This window comes from Polypterus senegalus, chromosome 11 (assembly GCF_016835505.1).
Source record: "Polypterus senegalus isolate Bchr_013 chromosome 11, ASM1683550v1, whole genome shotgun sequence".
Lineage (NCBI taxonomy): Eukaryota > Metazoa > Chordata > Cladistia > Polypteriformes > Polypteridae > Polypterus > Polypterus senegalus.
Window position 1 is genome coordinate 141,899,879 of NC_053164.1, and position 20,679 is coordinate 141,920,557.

The following is a 20,679-nucleotide window of genomic DNA, read 5'->3' on the forward strand; positions in this document are numbered from 1 at the left end:
TTAAAGAAATAACTATTTAAATACTGTAGATCAGTTAACTCCGTGTGCACAAAAAGAAAACGGAAAAGATTGAATTCAAACAAAAGTGAGCAATAATTTTAAAGTAACGTGAACAATTAAAATTAACAAACGTGAATAATTCTAATCTGTTTGGCACAAGTATCAAAGCATATTCAATCAAACAGGTGACGGTAGTCTCTGCAACAGCAATTCAATCTCAGCGCCAGTCACACATAGGAGTTCCTCAGGGCTCTGTCATCGGCCCTTCTGTGTCTGAATGTCTAGATTATAATTTTAATGTAGATGACGCTTGGATCTGTTTCAGTGTTAGGAGTGAAAGTTCTTCCGAGTTTGTCCAGTTTACAACTTTCCTCAGTGAAATTAAAATCTGCAAGGAATACAACTGTTTAAATTTTAACTGCAACAAAACCGGTGTCATGCTAATTGGCAGTTCAGAGCTAGTGAAGAAAAGATACGGTCGGATACCTATTTCATTTAATCCATTGTCGGGCATCCGGTGCGCCGTGGAATTTTCTAGGGGCGCCGCGAAAACTTTTGTAAAATATTTAAAATTGCTAGCGTTTTTGAACTTTTGGTTGATTAAAAAGATAATGTTTAAAAAAATATTTTATGCTGGAAAAACAGATAACGGAACACTTACGGAAATGAAGTCAAGAAACGCGAGAGATTTCAAGTGATCGACAAGGAAATGCAAGTCTGTCTTTTGAAAATTGATCCTCGCATCAATCTCGTGTTGAAAAACAATTTTAACGTTCACATTAAATTTAAGATTTATCCTTTGATTCCTTTATTAGTAAAATGTCTTTCAAACTTGTAAATTTAACTGTTTTTATTGGCGATTGTCCATAGATTGTGTCGTCACGACTTTATTTATGGGCAGTCCCTCAGGTGCGTCGCGAAAGAAACTTTTTAGACTTAGTGCGTGAAAAAGGTTGCCTTTCACTGATTTAATCAATGTAAAGATACTCCGTTCTTAGACAGAAGACAGAACTGCGCTTTAAACAAAACCTTTCAGGGGGTCCGAAAAGGATAGTTAGAGGTTTCACTTCTATTTATTGATAAACAAAATTTTCAACATGCGAAATTTCTCTTTCTTAAATTTAACTAGGAGAAAGTAGGGTGGAGTGACACATTTTATTGGCTAACTAAATAAGATTACAAATGCAAGCTTCTTAGCTGCCTCGAAAGCTTGCATTTGTAATCTTATTTAGTTAGCCAATAAAAGGTGTTATTTCATCCTACTTTCCTCTGTATCAATCTATGGCTAACACGGTACAACACTGTACTGCTTTAAATGTAACTAGTCAATAACTGTATGAAAAATGCGAAAGAACACGTATGTGCCGTTTATACCAAACTCCAAGGCACTAGGCGGCGCACCTACACCAGCCAGCCTCCGATTCTCGATGACACTTTCCTTTCTGCTCGCGGCTCTCCTCAATGTTTTTGTGATGTCATCTAGGAAAGCAAAGGTTTTGCTTTGAACGGTGGCGGGCAAGTAAGTATGGTGAAGTGTACGGTAGAAGGATACATTCTGCCCAGGCGGGATGACGAGAAGTTTGAGTCCTTGTCGGATGAAGAAGAGAATAGCGACTTGGAGGATAACGATCCGGAGTTTCTGGACTTACAAGATGTGACGCGCATGTCTTCAGGAGGGATGCTGTTCAAAGGTTCGCTGCCACCTTTTAAGAAAGGTAAGCGAGGTGTTCGGCATTTGTAATGCGGTAGAGAGCAACACAAAGTTACGTGTCATTCTGTGGACGTCGGAATATAAAACAACACTCATCAGAGACGTTTCCTGTTTAAATGTAATATACAGCACAGCAGAGTAACTCTTGTTACATAGCGTCAGTTTAAAAAAAAAAACACAAGTTAAAGGGATAGTAGATTTCAAATGGAACTGACAAATTTAGAATCTTTTGGTATGATTTGAGCTAGAGAAAACAGTATTTACGTCTTCAAATTGTTCTTTGTCATGGCGCTGTACCAACGCAATCACAGAAACCTAATGGAGATGAGGTTAAAGCTAAGGAACACAGGGAAAAGTAGTATAACTAAAACTGGACCGATGATGGTATTTAAAATGAATGTTCTACGAGTTAAACAAGAATGAATTATTAACGCACAAACATATTTGCGCCATCATTTGTTGGATGTTTTTGTTTTTCTCGTATACAGTACTTCCTTTTTTAAGCTTGCGTCTAAACGGGGCGTGCACTCTGTTCTTCCAGCACAACGCACCACAAGACCGTTTAGATTCGTTTCAATCAATCCCATTTATTTACAAACTGCAAGAAACGCATTTCTGGTTCTACCTTTCTTGACTATTTTGCGTGTTGTCCTCCTTTTTGGTTATTGAACTTGTTCTCCATCAGAAAATTTCTTGTTAGTGTATGATTGGACTTTCCTATTTTTAATACTTTCATCCTTCCCTTATGAAACGTTTTTTAAATCGAAAGATCAAAGCTTGTCTTGGCAGCATTAGATAAGAGATTGAGAGCAAACACAAGTCAATCGCAGGGTACATTAGCACGCATTCTGTGATAATTAACCTGTCCCTTATGTGTCTGAGATTTGAGTGAAATGTGCATCATACAGGGAGAACGGAGGAAGAGTTTAAAACTCCACACAGACAGCAATCAGACTAGGATTTGAAACTGTGATGAAGGTGCTACTGTTAAGATGGTCATTTTCAATGCTGTATGTTTCTTCCTTTCACAAAAATGGATTAGCGACCTCTAGGGCTAAGATTGCAAAGTTCAGTCCAAATGTACCACTGTAACTGCCAGTTTCACAAATAAATGGTTCAGTTTTACTTCTAAATGATCTAATTGTTTAGTTTTTTCTCCTATTTTGCAATAAGAAATATGTGCTAGTATATTTGCATGTAAACAATTTAAAAATATGCCTTATCTTTTGATGTTACTATATTCTTTTTAATTCACCTTTTCCGGTGGAGTATACTCCCAAAATTTGTCTTGCAATACAGGTTAATTATTGATGAGCAGTGTAGGCACAGGTGCAAATGGCACTGAATACTAAAGGGAAGTAAATACTTTAGTATAAAATTCACATGTGAATTAATTAATCAAAAAGACTTAATCGACTGGAAAACAAGAGTAGAATCTTAAAAAGCAAGAAGATCAATTAATAATGACACACACAGCACTCTACTGTACTTTAGGAACACTTAGTTAAGCCTTTTATTACAAATTGGCACACGTGTAGCAGTCGTGGTGCCACTAACATTCATACCGTCGGAAGCACAGCGATATTCTATATGGTGGGGACTCCTGGAACACACCAAGCCTTGACCTTGCATGCACTCCTTCACTTACGGAGACACAGAAGTTTAGTAAATAACAATGAAATATATTAATCAAATGAATGAAAATAAGAACATGCAATAACAGACACCTTTGCAAAATGCCCTCCTCAGATACCTGACGGTGATTAAAACACAGCTCAGCAACAATAAACCCAAATGATAATGTCCAAAACACAGTCCAGTGTAGTAGAAGTGATGGATTGCGAGTGGAAAATCCTGTGAATGGTATATTGAATGAAAGCAATGTAAAGTTTGTCCTACCAGTGTCCTGATGAGGTGATTGGGAAGACTTCCTCTGAAGAAGACACATCCAATCTGAACAAACTCCCAGCAACTGGCAGGCATGAGACAGACCACACATCCAGACAGGAACAGTAATCCAAGATAGTAAACTGGTAATCCAAATAAGTGAGAACAGCGTTTTAATAGACAGACGAGCGATAGCTATCCTCTGGTGTCTTGCCAGTTCTCTTTTTAAAGAGCCCGCTAGCTCAATCTTCTTCTCAGCAGCCCATGCACCCTCTGAGCAGTTCAATAGTGTAATACTGGCAAGGCTGCTGGGATATGTAGTAACCTATTTACATAGTGCTGCAACACAAGTGTAACATTAAAGTAGTGGTTCTGCTTTAACATTCAGTCTCATTTGTGCCTGTGTCTGTCCAACTCCTCACTAGCTGCCAGTATGTGGGTACAATTTAAAGAGCAAACTCCACAGGTGAATTGAAATAAAAATGCTAAAAGAAAGTTAAGTGTTTAAAATTGTTTCAGAGAAAACATTTCTTCTTAATGCAAGTTTTATACTAGGACACGTCTCTGAATGCAGAATAGGACAAAAAAAAAAAAAGGCTAGCTAAACAACAATAATGACCTACTGATTTGTGAAACCTGTGCTCAGATTGGTACTCCAGGACTGAACTTGGGAACCCCTGCTATCTGGTGAGTTGAAGCTTGAAACTCTTCTATAACAAAGGATATCTGTAAACTATGCTTTTTGTGTAGCATAAATTAGACACTTTCAATGAGCAATTGAGTTTGTATTCATTATACTTATAACAATAATCTTGTGTTGTATACCTATTGCCACTTCTGAATGTTTATGGAATGAAATTGAGCTTCATACCCTGTGGCATACAACTAATTAAAAAACACAAAAGCTGTTAGATGTTAGTAAAAGAACGCAGTATTATTGTAATATAAGAAATTATTATAAAATGTAGTGTAATGCTGAGTTCATTGTGTCTCCTTTGCATTCTTTGGTTACAGTCCTGTACAGTGTAAACACAACAAAATACACAAGATTTAAGTTTCACATGTAATCCAGCAATATTTGAAAAACCATTAAACAGTATGAATACTTTTGGTAGACAGTTTAACGATTTAATGAAGTAAAAATTACTGTCCAAAGCCAAATCCAAATTTTAGAAAATACTGAGCCCAATGCCCAAATACCTTATATATTCCAATTATTATTATTTTTCTTTGCACTTTTTTGGCTGTGTGCCATTGCTTAAGTACTTCAGTCAATTTAACATTTGGTTTGCGAAACTGAATAGTAGAACTGCAAAATCCTTAATCATTTTATTATTAAGGTCAGTCATTTCAGAGGGGACATATTTAAAAAAAAAAAAACTGAAATTAGTTAAATTAACTGGAAAACAAAATACATAATAAAACCCTTAACAAAATATGAGTAGATTTGTCATTGGGATGCTTTGTTCATTCCCTGGTTGGAAAGTCGTGCAGATTCATATTGTTTATTAAGTTCAGCTTGTTTAAATAGCATTGCAGTGTGTCCGTTAAGTTGTTCTAATATGATTCTTCTGTTTTTCCCTCTTTTTGCTTCTTCCTTCCTTTTAGTCAAAACCTCTAAAGATGGTGTCAACCCCCCATAATGCATTGTAGTGTTATATACTATTCATTCCCTAAAATGGGAGGTATTCTTTAAAAACCTCATCCTTAACCAATGCAAGAGAGCAAAGGAAACCGAGTCACACTTTCGGCCACAAATTCTGTTTTTTACTCATTTTTGGTGAATACAGAATACAGTATATGTACATTTTTGTTTTGCTAGTTTTGGAAAACATTTTCAGTGGCCAAAAATGTAGGTGTGTCCCCGCTGTTTATATTTACAAGGTGATATTTGAAACTCTACTATAGACTTTTAAATGCTACATTTCTATTCCTAACAGGCACATTGGGTAAAAGGGGAGCACCCTGTACAAGGTACAATTTGTCATGGCCCTCAGTCATGCACATAATTCAAATGTGGTATCACCAGTCAACATGTCAAGAAGGTCTCTGATAATGTGGAAGGAAAACTTGTGCATATTCAGGTTGAGAGTTCAGACACAGTAGCCGAGTTTGGCATTGAAACCAGGGAACAGATTATTTTAAGCAGCAGTGCTAACCACTCTACCTCTGTGGCATGCCTTAATCCGAACTAGTCTGATTTATTTACACATTCTGAGAGGAATCACAGGAGCAGGAAATAAAGTTAATCTGCATGGAAAAGTAAGTTAACCTCATTCATGTGCTCAGTCAGAGAGAGCAACAAATAAATGCTAAAATAATGAGCTGCTTGTGTTAACCAGTTATCTTGTTTCCAGAGTTTATATTAGTCTCCTAATGCAACTACACCTGCCAAAATTTTATGATATTTTTTTGTGCATCATTCACATGCCCTCATATCTTGAAGGGATTTCCATTCCCTGCTGCTGAAATACATCCCCAAAGCATAATGTATCCACCCTGATACGGATGGTATTACCAGGTTTGTTTGTAGGCTTATATTTGCAATGCATATTCAGTATATTGCTTGACTGCTTTTTCCTTTTTCTGTAAATTGATGACCATTTTTAACAGTTTTCAACTGTATTGACTATGTGCACAACGTTTTACAGGGTAGCATGGTGGTGCAGTAGCTAGTGCTGCTGCCCCCTGGATTCAAATTCTGGCCCCAGGTGCTGCCTGCGTTGAATTAGCTTGTTCTCCTAATGTCTGAATAGATTCCCCCACCTTGACCCTCAAAGATGTGCATGTTAAATTAATTGGTAATTTTAAATTGGACCTGTGTGCCTTGTTAATTAGAACTCATTTACTTACTACTACAATATTGTTTTTTTTATGCTTTTTTTTTTTTTTTTAAGTTTAGCTTCATTTGTTTCAATCAGAGATGTTAATTTCCTGTTATTGTTTTAAACACTTGCATTAGGATTTTAATTATTGCCCGTTTCTTTAACCATCCATCAAATAATAATAATAATGTACATTTGACTCCCAGCTCTCCAAATGTGCTTCCATTTAAACCTGTGTACAGTACATGCATCATGAGTGTCAGTGTTTAATACAATATTTTGAAATAAATGAGAGAGAAGGCTCAAGAGTTACAAAATTGTTCTTGACCCCAAAACATATGGATAATGTTCTCAGAAAATGAAAAATCTACAATGTGATAAAGATTAGTCTTGGAAGTCTTAAAGAACTAACAAACCGTATTATTAAAGATCAAGTTTAATCATGTGCTAGGTCTGTCTTCCAATTTCAAAACTGGTTGGAATGAAAACCTACAACCACTGCTAACCTCCAGGACCAGAGTTAAATATATCTGCAATAGAGGGCTGTTTTGCTAGAACTTAACCTTCCAGAAGGCAGTGCCTCTTCATCACAGGAGACATACAATAATGCTATGTAGATTAGGCTGATTCATGATTTTTATCTGTACTTATAGCAATAAATGTAAGTCAGGAAGCTGAAATAAAGAGAATCAACATGCAGACTTGACGCTGAGGTTTCATCCCAGACATTTGGACTTGTGAGGCTGCAGTACCAATTACTTCCATTGTGAAGCCTTTATTTACCAAGCTTAATATAGTTAAAATATACAGTAAGTTTCAAATTTCAAATCATACTATAAATACACTAACATCTTTATGATGCTATTGTCACCCTACATTCTGATTTCCCTATTTCAAAGTCAGGAATGGCTACTTGGTCAGTGCAGAATGGTTGAAAATGTGAAAGGTTTACTAGCCTCCATTCACAGTTATTGATACAATTAAAATAAATAATGGGACAATGATGCAGTTTTAACATCTAGATCAGCAGCTAGAATGCTCAGCCTTTACATAAATATTGATGCAGCAGGAAATCCTTAATATTGGCTGTGCTTCCTACTACAGTTAAATTAAAGCTTAGAATTGCACAAAGGGGGGCTGAAATTCCTTGCTTGTCAAAAGAAGAATTTTGGAGTCTGTTGTAGACTTATTTGGAAGGAAGGGTAATTGACTTTACTTTAAGAAGGTAGTGATTTTTCGACACTGATCTATAGATTAATAGATGCTTCATTGATTCCAAGAGGAAACTAGTATTAAAGCAGCAGTGAACATACTGAAACTGTGATTCATGCAATAAATATAATTAATTTTTTAATCTACAGCAGTTAAAATTTACATCATTGATGTTGATAGAATTCTAACCATCCATCCATCCATCCATCCTCTTCCTCTTATCCGGGGTCGGATCGCGGGGGCAGCAGCTTAAACAGAGAGGCCCAGACTTCCCTCTGCCCAGCCACTTCTTCCAGCTCCCAATCCCAAAGCGTTCCCAGGCCAGCCAGGAGACATAGTCCCTCCAGCGTGTCCTGGGTCTTCCCCAGGGCCTCCTCCCGGTTGGATGTGCCTGAAACACCTCACCAGGGAGGCGTCCAGGAGGCATCCTGATCAGTTGCCCGAGGCACCTCATCTGACTCCTCACGATGCGGAGGAGCAGCGGCTCTACTCTGAGCCCCTCCCGGATGACTGAGCTTCTCACCCTAATGATTAGAATAATAATAATAATGGTTAGAATTCTAACCATGCAATGTTATTTGAACAGGCTTTCAGTGAAGAATTGCAGTATTCAATAGTGCTTGATACAAATGAATAATTTTGGATTATCATTTAATCTTAAGGGAATACTTTAATGCTAAAATATTTTTAATTAGGAGAAATTTGGTCTTGATTTTATGTAAATATTGTGATTTAAAGTTAGATCCAACTTAAGACTTACATTTTATTTGGGTTTTTCTCCAAAGTAAATTGAGTCCTTCTAGTTGGGAATTGATAGTCACAGATCTAGAAACCAACTTCTTTTTGTATGTTTTAAGCTTTTTAGTTTATTATTAAAGGAATCTACAATATGAATGCTTCTAATTTTAGGAGAAATTGTAAATTGGAGGTGTGAGGTCTTATTTCCTATATTGTCCAGCATTCACTATAAGCCTTGGAGCTTCTCAAACTTTTCATCAGTTACTTTGAGAGGTTTTCAAAGTACAGTGTTGAAGGCTTTCTAATAAAATTAATTGTTCTGAAGACCAGTAAATACGTAATTGGTTTTTAATTTTATATTTCTGTAGTTGACAATATTTATGGTATACAATTTGATACTATGTAACATTTGTACTATGCTCCTGAAATAAAATAAACTTTTCTCTTTGCTTGAGAATTTGTTTAATCTCCATCCTGAGCTTGCTAGTTGTATTTAGTAATGCATCTGAACTGTCTTCCGAGATGCAGTAGTAGAATAACAAATGATTCTTTGCTTCAGAAAGGGGAGTTCTTTTTACTGCATTAGATCACCAAGGCTGCATTTCAGTTTTTGATTTGATACCGGTAAATTCAGTTGTATGGCCTCCATTAATTTGCTTTTGTTTCTTTGTTTTGTGATCTGTAAAAAGATTTTTTTCCACCATGGAATATTTTTTCAGAAAATCAAAAAATCTGTCATGCTAAATTGAACAAGTGTATTCTTTTGATAAAGACTTGCCTGCTATCTGTCGGACATTTTTCTTTAAGGCAAGTTAGTAATGAATGCTTTTTGAGATCTGTAGCACTTCACTCGGTTTGAAGGTGTAATCTGCTTGTCAATTCATCTCACCTAATTGCTGATCACATCATTAAATTGATGCTGCATTTTGTAATGTAAACATTAAAGTACCGGACAGTGTGGGGAAAGAAAAACATAGAAGTTTAGAGCACAATTAGTAGCTAGGGCTTGCTATAAAATGTACAATATATGAAGCACAACTAAGGAAGGTTTATTATACAGTAATTGCTGAAAAATGGTCTGTTTCGAGTCTTTTTTGTTTGGGAGTTGTTTGTATGCTTGAATTGCACATTTTAGTTAAAATGCAGTTACAAATAAGACATTTATGAATGTGTTTTGAGTGAAGTATAAAAATGTATTATGTTACCCACTTTAATAATGACTGCAAAATATCAAAAGTAATGGTTAAAATTTAGGTTATAATCAGTTGGATTAAACCACCAGCTTGTTTTTATAGTTTTGTAAATAGCCACAGCAAAATATTTGAGATCTATCTATCTATCTATCTATCTATCTATCTATCTATCTATCTATCTATCTATCTATCTATCTATCTATCTATCTATCTATCTATCTATCTATCTATCTATCTATCTATCTATCTATCTATCTATCTATCTATCTATCTATCTATCTATCTATCTATCTATCTATCTATCTATCTATCTATCTATCTATCTATCTCTCTTTAGCTGACTTGCTACCCCTACTTTCAAGATATGTTTAATTATTTACTTTCTTAATGAAAATTTTAATTCTACTTCATTTTATTTAATCTAACCTTTTCTTTTTTTTAATTAGACCACTTGTTAAAACCATATTGACTTGAATCTCGTTGTGGAGTTGCTCTTTTGCCTTTTGAGAAAGTCTTCTGTGTATTCTAACAGATGGTGATAGTAAATGCAAACCCTGAGAATAGCAAGGAGCATGGATGTTGTCATCTGGTTTGAGGCTGTAACAGATTGCTTGTTTGATGGTGCGATCAGAGCTTTACTAGACAATCCTTATGTTGTTCATACTGATTTGCAAAGCTGCCAGCAAATATGCCACTTGGCTTCAAAATGCATTGGTTAGTTGAGTTGCAATATGTAACTATAGATTGGTTGATTTTCACAGATACTTTTCAGCACTGGTTCTTTCCACTTCTTTCTTTTGTTGTTACTCAACAGGCAAAAACATAAATAATATAATCTATGTAGTCGATATAAATTTTATTTCTTTCTTTCTGTTGGAGTCCCTTGAATATGATGTATACAGGTCCACTTTCACAGCTATTTTCTTTATCTCGAGTTGATACCTGACATCAGCAGATAAATGTATTTGAAACAGCCTTTAAAATAGTGTTTAGAAATGCAATACAGTATCAACTTTTATGTACTTGAGCATTCCCATAAGTATTATTCAATGGCAAATTATTATAATGATAGGCTATGTTAATTTATTGTCTAATTGTATCACATTTATGTACCTCCTTTTGTAGTGTAACATGACTTCTTTATTGATTTCAATTGGAAACATGATATATTGTTTATGCTTTGCATTGGTTGTGAATCAGCTAATGTGAAAATGCTTAGATGTTATTTTTGGCTGTAGCAAATATATATATCACATTCACTTTTAACCAAAAATAGTGTCTGCTATCGGCTACCTTTAAGGATTCTAGTGTGGCAAAGCTAATTTTATATTTTGCACTTGCAGGAACAATGTTAATGTTTCTGTTATGCATTGCAAGGTCGTTGTAATAAAATGTTCTAGTCATTTATTAGATTGGTGATAACTGTTGTTGATGTGTATTTTTAAAAATTTATTACTTCTCTGCTAGCTTTTCAACTCCATTCTGTACATGTGCTGCATTGTCCATAAAGACAACAAAGTACAACTCTATGCAAATAATGCAGCTTTCCCTAAATAATACTTTACATATTTTACATCAGAAAATGAATTGTAATGTTCTAGCAGGCCTTTCATTGGATGCTGAATACTTAGTTATTTGTTGGTTTTATATTAATCTGAATAATTTTTTGGGGAAAGTATGCTTTTATGTATACAGTTCCTTTTTCACTTCATGTTACCAAATTCTAAGATTAGAATTTACCACTAGAGGACACTAGTACATCAAATTTAAAAATTTGGTGAAAAAAAACCTTTTTCTGTTTTTTTTTTTTCCTTCCTTAAATTCAAACCTATGCATATAATATCTAATATAAATATAATTATTTAAAGAAAAATTGTGTGCAATACCTGCTTGTAGCCTATGAAATGTCTTTACAAAAATAGAAATAATATACACACACACACACACAGTGGGTACAGAAAGTATTCAGACCCCCTTCAGTTTTTCAGTCTTTGTTATATTGCAGCCATTTGCTAAAATCATTTTAAATTAATTTTTTTCCTCATTAATACACACAGCACCCCATATTGACAGACAAAAAAAGAGTTTTTGAAATTGTTGCCGATTTATTAAAAAAGAAACTGAAATATCACATGGTACTAAGTATTCAGACCCTTTGCTGTGACACTCATATATTTATATTTGTGTGGAGTTTACATGTTCATCTTTGAGATCACCTTCATTTGAGTCCAGCTGTGTTTGATTATACTGATTGGACTTGATTAGGAAAGCCACACACCTGTCTATAGGACCTTACAGCTCACGATGCATGTCAGAGCAAATGAGAATCATGAGGTCAAAGGAACTGCCTAAAGAGCTCAGAGACAGAATTGTGGAAAGGCACAGATCTGGCCAAGGTTACAAAAAAGTTTCTGCTGCACTTAAAGTTCCCAAGAGCACAGTGGCCTCTATAATCCTTAAATCTAAGACGTTTGGGACGACCAGAACCCTTCCTAGAGCTGGCCGTCCGGCCAAGCTGAGCTACCGGGGGAGAAGAGCCTTGGTGAGAGAGGTAAAGAAGAACCCAAAGATCACTTTGGCTGAGCTCCAGAGATGCAGTCAGGAGATGGGAGACAGTTTTAGAAAGTCAACCATTACTGCAGCCCTCCACCAGTCAGGGCTTTATGGCAGGGTAACCTGTCGGAAGCCTCTCCTCAGTGCAAGACACATGACAGCCCGCATCAAAAGGAGTCAAAAGACACCTGAAGATTCTCTGGTCTGATGAGACCAAGAGAGAACTTTTTGGCCTTATTTCTAAGCGGTATGTGTGGAGAAAACCAGGCACTGCTCATCACTTGTCCAATACAGTCCCCACAGTGAAGCATGGCGGTGGCAGCATCATGCTGTGGGGGTGTTTTTCAGCTGCAGGGACAGGACGACTGGTTGCAATAGAGGGAAAGATGAATGCGGCCAAGTACAGGGATATCCTGGACAAAAACCTTCTCCAGAGTGCTAAGGACCTCAGACTGGGCCGAAGGTTTACCTTCCAACAAGACAATGACCCTAAGCACACAGCTAAAATAACGAAGGAGTGGCTTCACAACAACTCTGTGACTGTTCTTGAATGGCCCAGCCAGAGCCCTGACTTAAACCCAATTGAGCATATCTGGAGAGACCTAAAAATGGCTGTCCACCATCGTTTACCATCCATCCTGACAGAACTGGAGAGGATCTGCAAGGAGGAATGGCAGAGGATCCCCAAAGCCAGGTGTGAAAAACTTGTTGCATCTTTCCCAAGAAGACTCATGGCTGTATTAGCTCAAAAGGGTGCTTCTACTAAATACTGAGCAAAGGGTCTGAATACTTAGGACCATGTGATATTTCAGTTTTTCTTTTTAATAAATCTGCAACAATTTCAAAAATTCTTTTTTGTCTGTCAATATGGGGTGCTGTGTGTACATTAATGAGGGAAAAAAAATAATTTAAATGATTTTAGCAAATGGCTGCAATATAACAAAGAGTGAAAAATTAAAGGGGGTCTGAATACTTTCCTGTCTGTCTCTGTCTCTGTCTCTGTCTCTCTCTCTCTCTCTCTCTCTCTCTCTCTCTCTCTCTCTCTCTCATTTTTTTATATATATATATATAATACACTCAGCAAAAAAGAAACGTTCCTTTTTCCAGGACTGTGTATTTCAACAATAATGTTTTAAAAATCCAAATAACTTTACAGATCTTCATTGTAAAGGGTTTAAACAATGTTTTCCATGCATGTTCAATTAACCATAATCAATTAATTAACATGCACCTGTGGAATGGTCATTAAGACCTTAACAGCTTACAGAAAGTAGGCATTTAAGGTCACAGTTCTAAAACGCAGGACACTAAAGAGACTTGTCTACCGACTGTGAAAAACACCCAAAGAAAGATGCCCAGGGTCCCTGCTCATCTGCGTGAACGTGCATTAGGCATGCTGCAGGGAGGCATGAGGACTGCTGATGTGGCTAGGGCAATAAATTGCCATGTCCGCACCGTGAGACACCTAAGACAGCGCTACAGGGAGACAGGAAGGACAGCTGATCATCCTCGCAGTGGAAGACCACGTGTAACAACACCTGCACAGGATCGGTACATCCGAATATCACACCTGCGTGACAGGTACAGGATGGCCACAACAACTGCCCGAGTCACACCAGGAACACACAATCCCTCCATCACTGCTCAGACTGTCCACAATAGGCTGAGAGAGGCTGGACTGAGGGCTTGTAGGCCTGTTGTAAGGCAGGTCCTTACCAGACATCGCCAGCAACAACGCCGCCTATGGGCACAAACCCACCTTCGCTGGACCAGACAGGAGTGGCAAAAAGTGCTCTTCACTGATGAATCACGGTTTTGTCTCACCAGGGGTGATGGACGGATTCGTGTTTATCGTCGAAAGAATTGAGCACGTCTGGGACCTGTTGGATCGCAGGGTGAGGGCTAGGGCCATTACCCCCAGAAATGTCCAGGAACTTGCAGGTGCCTTGGTGGAAGAGTGGGGTAACATCTCACAGCAAGAACTGACAAATCTGGTCCAGTCCATGAGGAGGAGATGCACTGCAGTACTTCAAGCAGCTGGTGGCCACACCAGATACTGACTGGTACTTTTGATTTTGAGCCTCCCTTCATTCAGGGACACATTGTGAAACATTTTTAGTTTATGTCTTATGGTGTTGACTCTTTTAGTGTTCATACAAATATTTACACATTAAGTTTACTGAAAGTAAAAACAGTTGAAAGTCAGAGGACGTTTCTTTTTTTGCTGAGTGTATATGTGTGTATATGTGGTGTGTGTGTATGTGTGTGTATCTGTGTGTGTGTATATATGTATATGTGTGTGTGTGTGTGTGTGTGTGTATATATGTGTGTGTGTGTGTGTGTGTGTGTGTGTGTGTGTATATATATATATATATATATATATATATATATAATATAATTTTTAGAGCGCCTTTCAAAAAACTCAAGGTCACTGTACAATCGGGTTAAAAAATAAAACATTCAATGACTAGAAAATTTAAAACCCAAGTAAAACATCAGATAAAAGCCAATGACAGTTACAGTGAATAAGCAATTTTGAACAGATGAGTTTTGAGATTAGCCTGGAATTGGTGAAGGGTAGTCATGTTCCTTAGGTAAGCAGGTAATGAGTTCCATATGGAAGGTGCTGATCTGCTAAATGCTCGGTATCCCATCATGACAAGACGTGCTGGTGGATTATTTAAGTTGATGGAAGAAGAGGATCTGAGCATGCGAGAGGATTTAGTGACTTGTAGGAGCTCAGTGACATATATGGGGGCAAGATTATGAATGGCCTTATATGTAAGGACTAAAATTTTGTAGTTGTCCCTAAACTTCATTGGCAGCCAATGAAGCTGCTGAATAACGGGTGTGATGTGATCAGAGTAGGGTGTTTTAGTAATTATATGAGCAGCCGAATTTTGAACAAGTTGAAGTTTATGTAGTAACTTTTGGGACAGACCAAAGAGAAGTGAGTTGCAATAGTCCAAGCAGGAGGTGACCAAACTGTTGACTAAAATGGCAGTAGAATGATTTGACAGAAATGGACGTAGGCGATTAATGTTTCGCAGGTGGAAGTAAGCTGCTCGAGTAACAGAACTAATGTGAGACTGGAAAGACAACGTGCTGTCCAGAATTACACCAAGGCTTTTTATCTGATCAGTACAGGTAACAGATGTATTGTCTATTAATACTGAGATCTTTGATGCCTTCGCTATTGCAGATTTTGTGCCCATAAGAAGCACCTCAGTTTTATTGGAGTTCAACTGCAAGAAGTTAGAAGAGAACCAGGACTTAATCTCGGCAAGACAATCAGTAAGTGAGGATGGTGAAGTTGAAATATATAACTGGGTGTCGTCTGCGTAACAATGAAAGTTTATCTTCCATTTACGAACAATGACACCCAAAGGTAGCAGATAAATGATAAACAGCAAGGGGCCAAGGACAGAACCTTGAGGAACCCCAGATACTACAGGAGTGAGAGTAGAGGTACATGTGTCCAGCTGAATGAATTGAGTTCTGTCTGTCAGATATGACTTAAACCAGTTTAACGGAATGTGAGAAATACCTAGTGCAGATAACCTTTTTAGTAAGGTGAAGTGACAGACAGTGTCAAATGCAGCACTGAGGTCAAGAAGAACAAGGATTGTAATTAGGCCTGAATCTGCAGCCACTAAGAGATCGTTAGTGATCTTAATTAGTGCCGTCTCAGTGCTGTGAAATCATTGGAAGCCTGACTGGAATGGTTCGTATAAACTGTTAAATGCTAATGTAGTTGGGAAGCCACAGTTTTTTTCAAGAACCTTTGAAATAAAAGGAAGATTAGAAATTGGTCGGAAATTATTGAAGTCAGTAGGGTCAACCCCAGGTTTTTTTCAGTAAGGAGTCGATCACTGCAGTTTTCATAGACTGGTGAACAATTCCGGTGGAAAGTGACGAGTGAATAATTGAAACAACGAGAGGAATTGGCGAGGGAAGGCAGGCTTTAACCAAGGCAGTGGGATTTGGATCCAAGTGATAGGTCGAAGGCTTAGAGCTATTGATGAGATCCATGATTTCTGAGGTGGAGGGAAGCTCAAACATGGAAAATGAATGAGTAGGAGGAGGAAAATCATCAGTGGTGGAGTCAGTAGCAACAGAGCCTAAATTTATAATGTATTGCCTGGATTTTATCATTAAAAAATGTCATTAAGGTGTTATAGAATTCGTTAGAAAGGCAGTGCAAGGAAAGAGAGTCTTGGGGACTTGTTAGCGATTTGAGCAGGGAAAAAAGTGTTCCAGAGTTCCCCTTATTGGAAGAAATTAGATCAGTAAAATAGGCAGCTTTAGCATGCCGTATGCTGTCCCTATAGTGATGCATATGGCTGGAATACATTTCTTTATGAACATTAAGACCTGTCTTCTTGTACAGCCGTTCTAATTGCCGACCTTTAGATTTTAAAATTTGCAAAGTTGGTGTAAACCATGGTGCAGTGTGTGTAAATGAAACTGATGGGTTTTTGAGTGGGACCACCAAATTCAAAATGTCAAGAAGTCCTTCATTATAAAAGTTAACTAAATCTGGCGGAGAAATGGTTTGTAATGATTCCACAAGTGTATCAATACCTAATTGAAAATTGTCCATGTTGATATTTTTAAGATTCCTAAAAGTTATTACACGAAGAGGTTTGATTGTGTAGACAGTAAGAGTCATATTGAATGTAAGGAGAAAATTATCTGAAAAGGGAAATTCTTTCACAGTACAGTCATTAGGAGTAAGTCCAGTACAGCAAATTAAATCCAAGATATGTCCTTCGGAATGTGTCGGGGTTTCCATAAACTGCTGAAAGTCAAAGTTATCAAGACAAGAGATAAAATCTGGTCACCAAGGACTGTTATCCAAATGAATGTTAAAATCACCCATTATTATTATGTTCAAAGATAACGAGGACAAATAAGCTAAAAAAGCAGAAAAGTCATTCAGAAACTCTTTGTTGAATTTAGGGGGACGGTAAATAGTTGCAACAATGGTGGGAATAGAGCCAGGTAGTTGACAAACACGAGACTCAAATGAACTGTGGGAAGAAACTGTCAGCGGCGTAACTCGCGTTGTCTCACGAGACCTCCTCCACGACCAGAGTTGCGAGGTTGCGCCATGTAAACAAACCCGGGAGGAGCAAAGTTGAGCAAAGTAAAATCCTGGGGTTGCTGCCACGTCTCATTTAGAGAGAGGATGTCGATGTTACGATCCGTGAGAAGATCCTGAATGAGATGGGCCTTTCCTGTAAGGGAACGGATGTTGAGATGAGCAAAGTTGATGGTATCCTCGCTGAAATGAGCAGGAGCGCTAGCCACCGTAGCTAGGCTGGCTAACGCACTCGGATCCGAAGCTCTGTTAGATGGCCTCAGCGATGGACGAGAAGTGGACCAGGAAGAGGTTATTGGAGCTCAAGTGTCCTGTTGAAAATTCCGGCGGGAGCCTCTGTGGATATATCTCCGTCGTGGCTGAAAAAAAATGTCCATAGGAGATCCAGTCATCCTTGGACGAAGTCGAAGAAGATCCGGCGCCGAATATTGATACAGGCTTGAAACTGGCTGAATCATCATTGACAGGAGGCAAAGGGTTAGTACAAGACCGGTAAGAGCCCTGCATATCCAGTTTCCTTGCACTAATCCGGCCATCGTTGGAGTTGTTGACCGCACCCAGCGAATCCCGATAAGGTTTCAAATCGAGTTCAATTTGGTTAAAAGTTTACTTGAAGAGTTCACAAAGAGTCCACAAAAGTTGTTATGAGTTCAAAAAATGCTTAAGAGAAGTTAATTAAAAGGTATTTAAGAAGTTAATCTCTAAAAAGGGGGGAGGCAGTGGCGAGCAGTCACACCAGCGTTCACCACTCCACCATTTGTGCTCTCTCTCTCTATATATATCTATATATCTATATAGATATAGATATATATAGATAGATATACAGTGTATATATGTGTGTGTGTGTGTGTGTGTGTATATATGTATATATATATATATATATACTGTATATCTATACTGTATATATCTATATTGTGTGTGTGTGTATGTATGTATGTGTATATATATAGGGGATTTTCTCCCAGATCTGGACCAGGGCATCATTGAGCTACTGGACAGTCTGAGGTGTAACCTGGTGGTGTCGTATGGACCGAAACATAAAGTCCCAGAGGTGTTCTGTTGGATTTAAGTCAGGTGAGCGTGGAGGCCAGTCAATGGTATCAATTCCTTCATCCTCCAGGAACTGCCTGCATACTCTCACCACATGAGGCTGGGCATTGTCGTGCACCAGGAGGAACCCAAGACCCATTGTACCAGCACAGAGTCTGACAATGGGTCCAAGGATTTCATCCCGATACCTAATGGCAGTCAAGGTGCTGTTGTTTAGCCTGTAGAGGTCTGTGCATTCCTCCATGGATATGACACCCCAGACCATTACTGACCCACCACCAAACCGGTCATGCTGAATGATGTTACAGGCAGTATAACGTTCTCCACGGCTTCTCCAGATCCTTTCACGTCTGTCACATGTGCTCAGGGTGAACCTTCTCTTAACTGTGAAAAGCACAGGGTGCCAGTGGTGGACCTGCCAATTCTGGTATTCTATGGCAAATGACAATTGAGCTCCACGGTGCCAGGCAGTGTCAGGCCCTCAGGCCGCCCTCATGAAGTCTGTTTCTGATTGTTTTCTCAGAGACATTCACACCAGTGGCCTGCTGGAGGTCATTTTGTAGGGTTCTGGCAGTGCTCATCCTGTTCCTCCTTGCACAAAGGAGCAGATACCAGTCCTGCTGATGGGTTAAGGACCTTCTACAGCCCTGTCCAGCTCTCTTGGAGTAACTGCCTGTCTCCTGGAATCTCCTCCAAGCCCTTGAGACTGCTGGGAGACACAGCAAACCTTCTGGCAATGGCATGTATTGATATGTCATCCTGGAGAAGGTGGACTACCTGTGCAATCTCTGTAGGGCCCAGATATTGCATCATGCTACCAGCAGTGACACTGACTGTAGCCAAATGCAAAACTAGTGAAAAAATAGTCAGAAAAGATGTGAAGGGAAATATGTCAGTGGCCTCCACCGGTTAAACCATTCCTGTTTTGGGGGTGGTCTCATTGTTGCCTCTCTAGTGAACCTGTTGTTAATTCCATTAACACCAAAGTATCTGAAACTGATTAACAGCCCCCTCTGCTACTTAACTGACCAGATCAATATCCCAGAAGTTTCACTGACTTGATACTATACTCTGATTAAAAAGTGTTCCTTTAATTTTTTTGAGATATATATATATACACATATACACACATACACTCAGCAAAAAAAGAAACGTTCCTTTTTCAGGACTGTGTATTTCAACAATAATGTTTTAAAAATCCAAATAACTTTACAGATCTTCATTGTAAAGGGTTTAAACATGTTCCATGCATGTTCAATTAACCATAATCAATTAATTAACATGCACCTGTGGAATGGTCGTTAAGACCTTAACAGCTTACAGAAAGTAGGCATTTGAGGTCACAGTTCTAAAAACGCAGGACACTAAAGAGACTTGTCTACCGACTGTGAAAAACACCCAAAGAAAGATGCCCAGGGTCCCTGCTCATCTGCGTGAACGTGCATTAGGCATGCTGCAGGGAGGCATGAGGACTGCTGATGTGGCTAGGGCAATAAATTTCCATGTCCGCACTGTGAGACGCCGAAGACAGCGCTACAGGGAGACAGGAAGGACAGCTGATCATCCTCGCAGTGGAAGACCACGTGTAACAACACCTGCACAGGATCAGTACATCCGAATATCACACCTGCGTGACAGGTACAGGATGGCCACAACAACTGACCAAGTCACACCAGGAACACACAATCCCTCCATCAGTGCTCAGACTGTCCGCAATAGGCTGAGAGAGGCTGGACTGAGGGCTTGTAGGCCTGTTGTAAAGCAGGCCCTTACCAGACATCAACAGCAACAACGCCGCCTATGAGCACAAACCCACCTTCGCTGGACCAGACAGGAGTGGCAAAAAGTGCTCTTCACTGATGAGTCACGGTTTTGTCTTACCAGGGGTGATGGATGGATTCGTGTTTATCGTCGAAGGAATGAGCATTACACCGAGGCCTGTACCCTGGAGCGGGATCGATTTGGATCAATGGCTAGGGCCATTCCCCCCAGAAATGTCCAGAAACTTGCAGGTGCCTTGGTGGAAGAGTGGGGTAACATCTCACAGCAAGAACTGACAAATCTGGTCCAGTCCATGAGGAGGAGATGCACTGCAGTACTTCAAGCAGCTGGTGGCCACACCAGATACTGACTGGTACTTTTGATTTTGAGCCTCCCTTCATTCAGGGACACATTGTGAAACATTTTTAGTTTATGTCTTATGGTGTTGACTCTTGGTGTTCATACAAATATTTACACATTAAGTTTACTGAATGTAAAAACAGTTAAGTCAGAAGACTTTTTTTTTTTTTGCTGAGTGTGAGATAGAGATATAGATATAGATATAGATATATAGATAGATAGATATATCTCTATATCAGAGAGAGAGAGCTATAGAGATACTGTAGAACTATTTAGCTAGCAGCA

General features: G+C 38.6%; 1 protein-coding gene across 1 annotated transcript in view; it reads left to right on the top strand.

Annotated features, from left to right (window-relative positions):
• The first annotated feature begins 1,466 nt into the window (after positions 1-1,466).
• The window catches only part of helb (helicase (DNA) B), an 89,163-nt gene continuing 69,950 nt past the window's right edge, over positions 1,467-20,679 (top strand). The window contains exon 1 of the mRNA XM_039769732.1: positions 1,467-1,715. Coding sequence (XP_039625666.1) covers positions 1,526-1,715 — 190 coding nt within the window. The 5' untranslated portion in view covers positions 1,467-1,525. The remainder of the gene's footprint in view (positions 1,716-20,679) is intronic.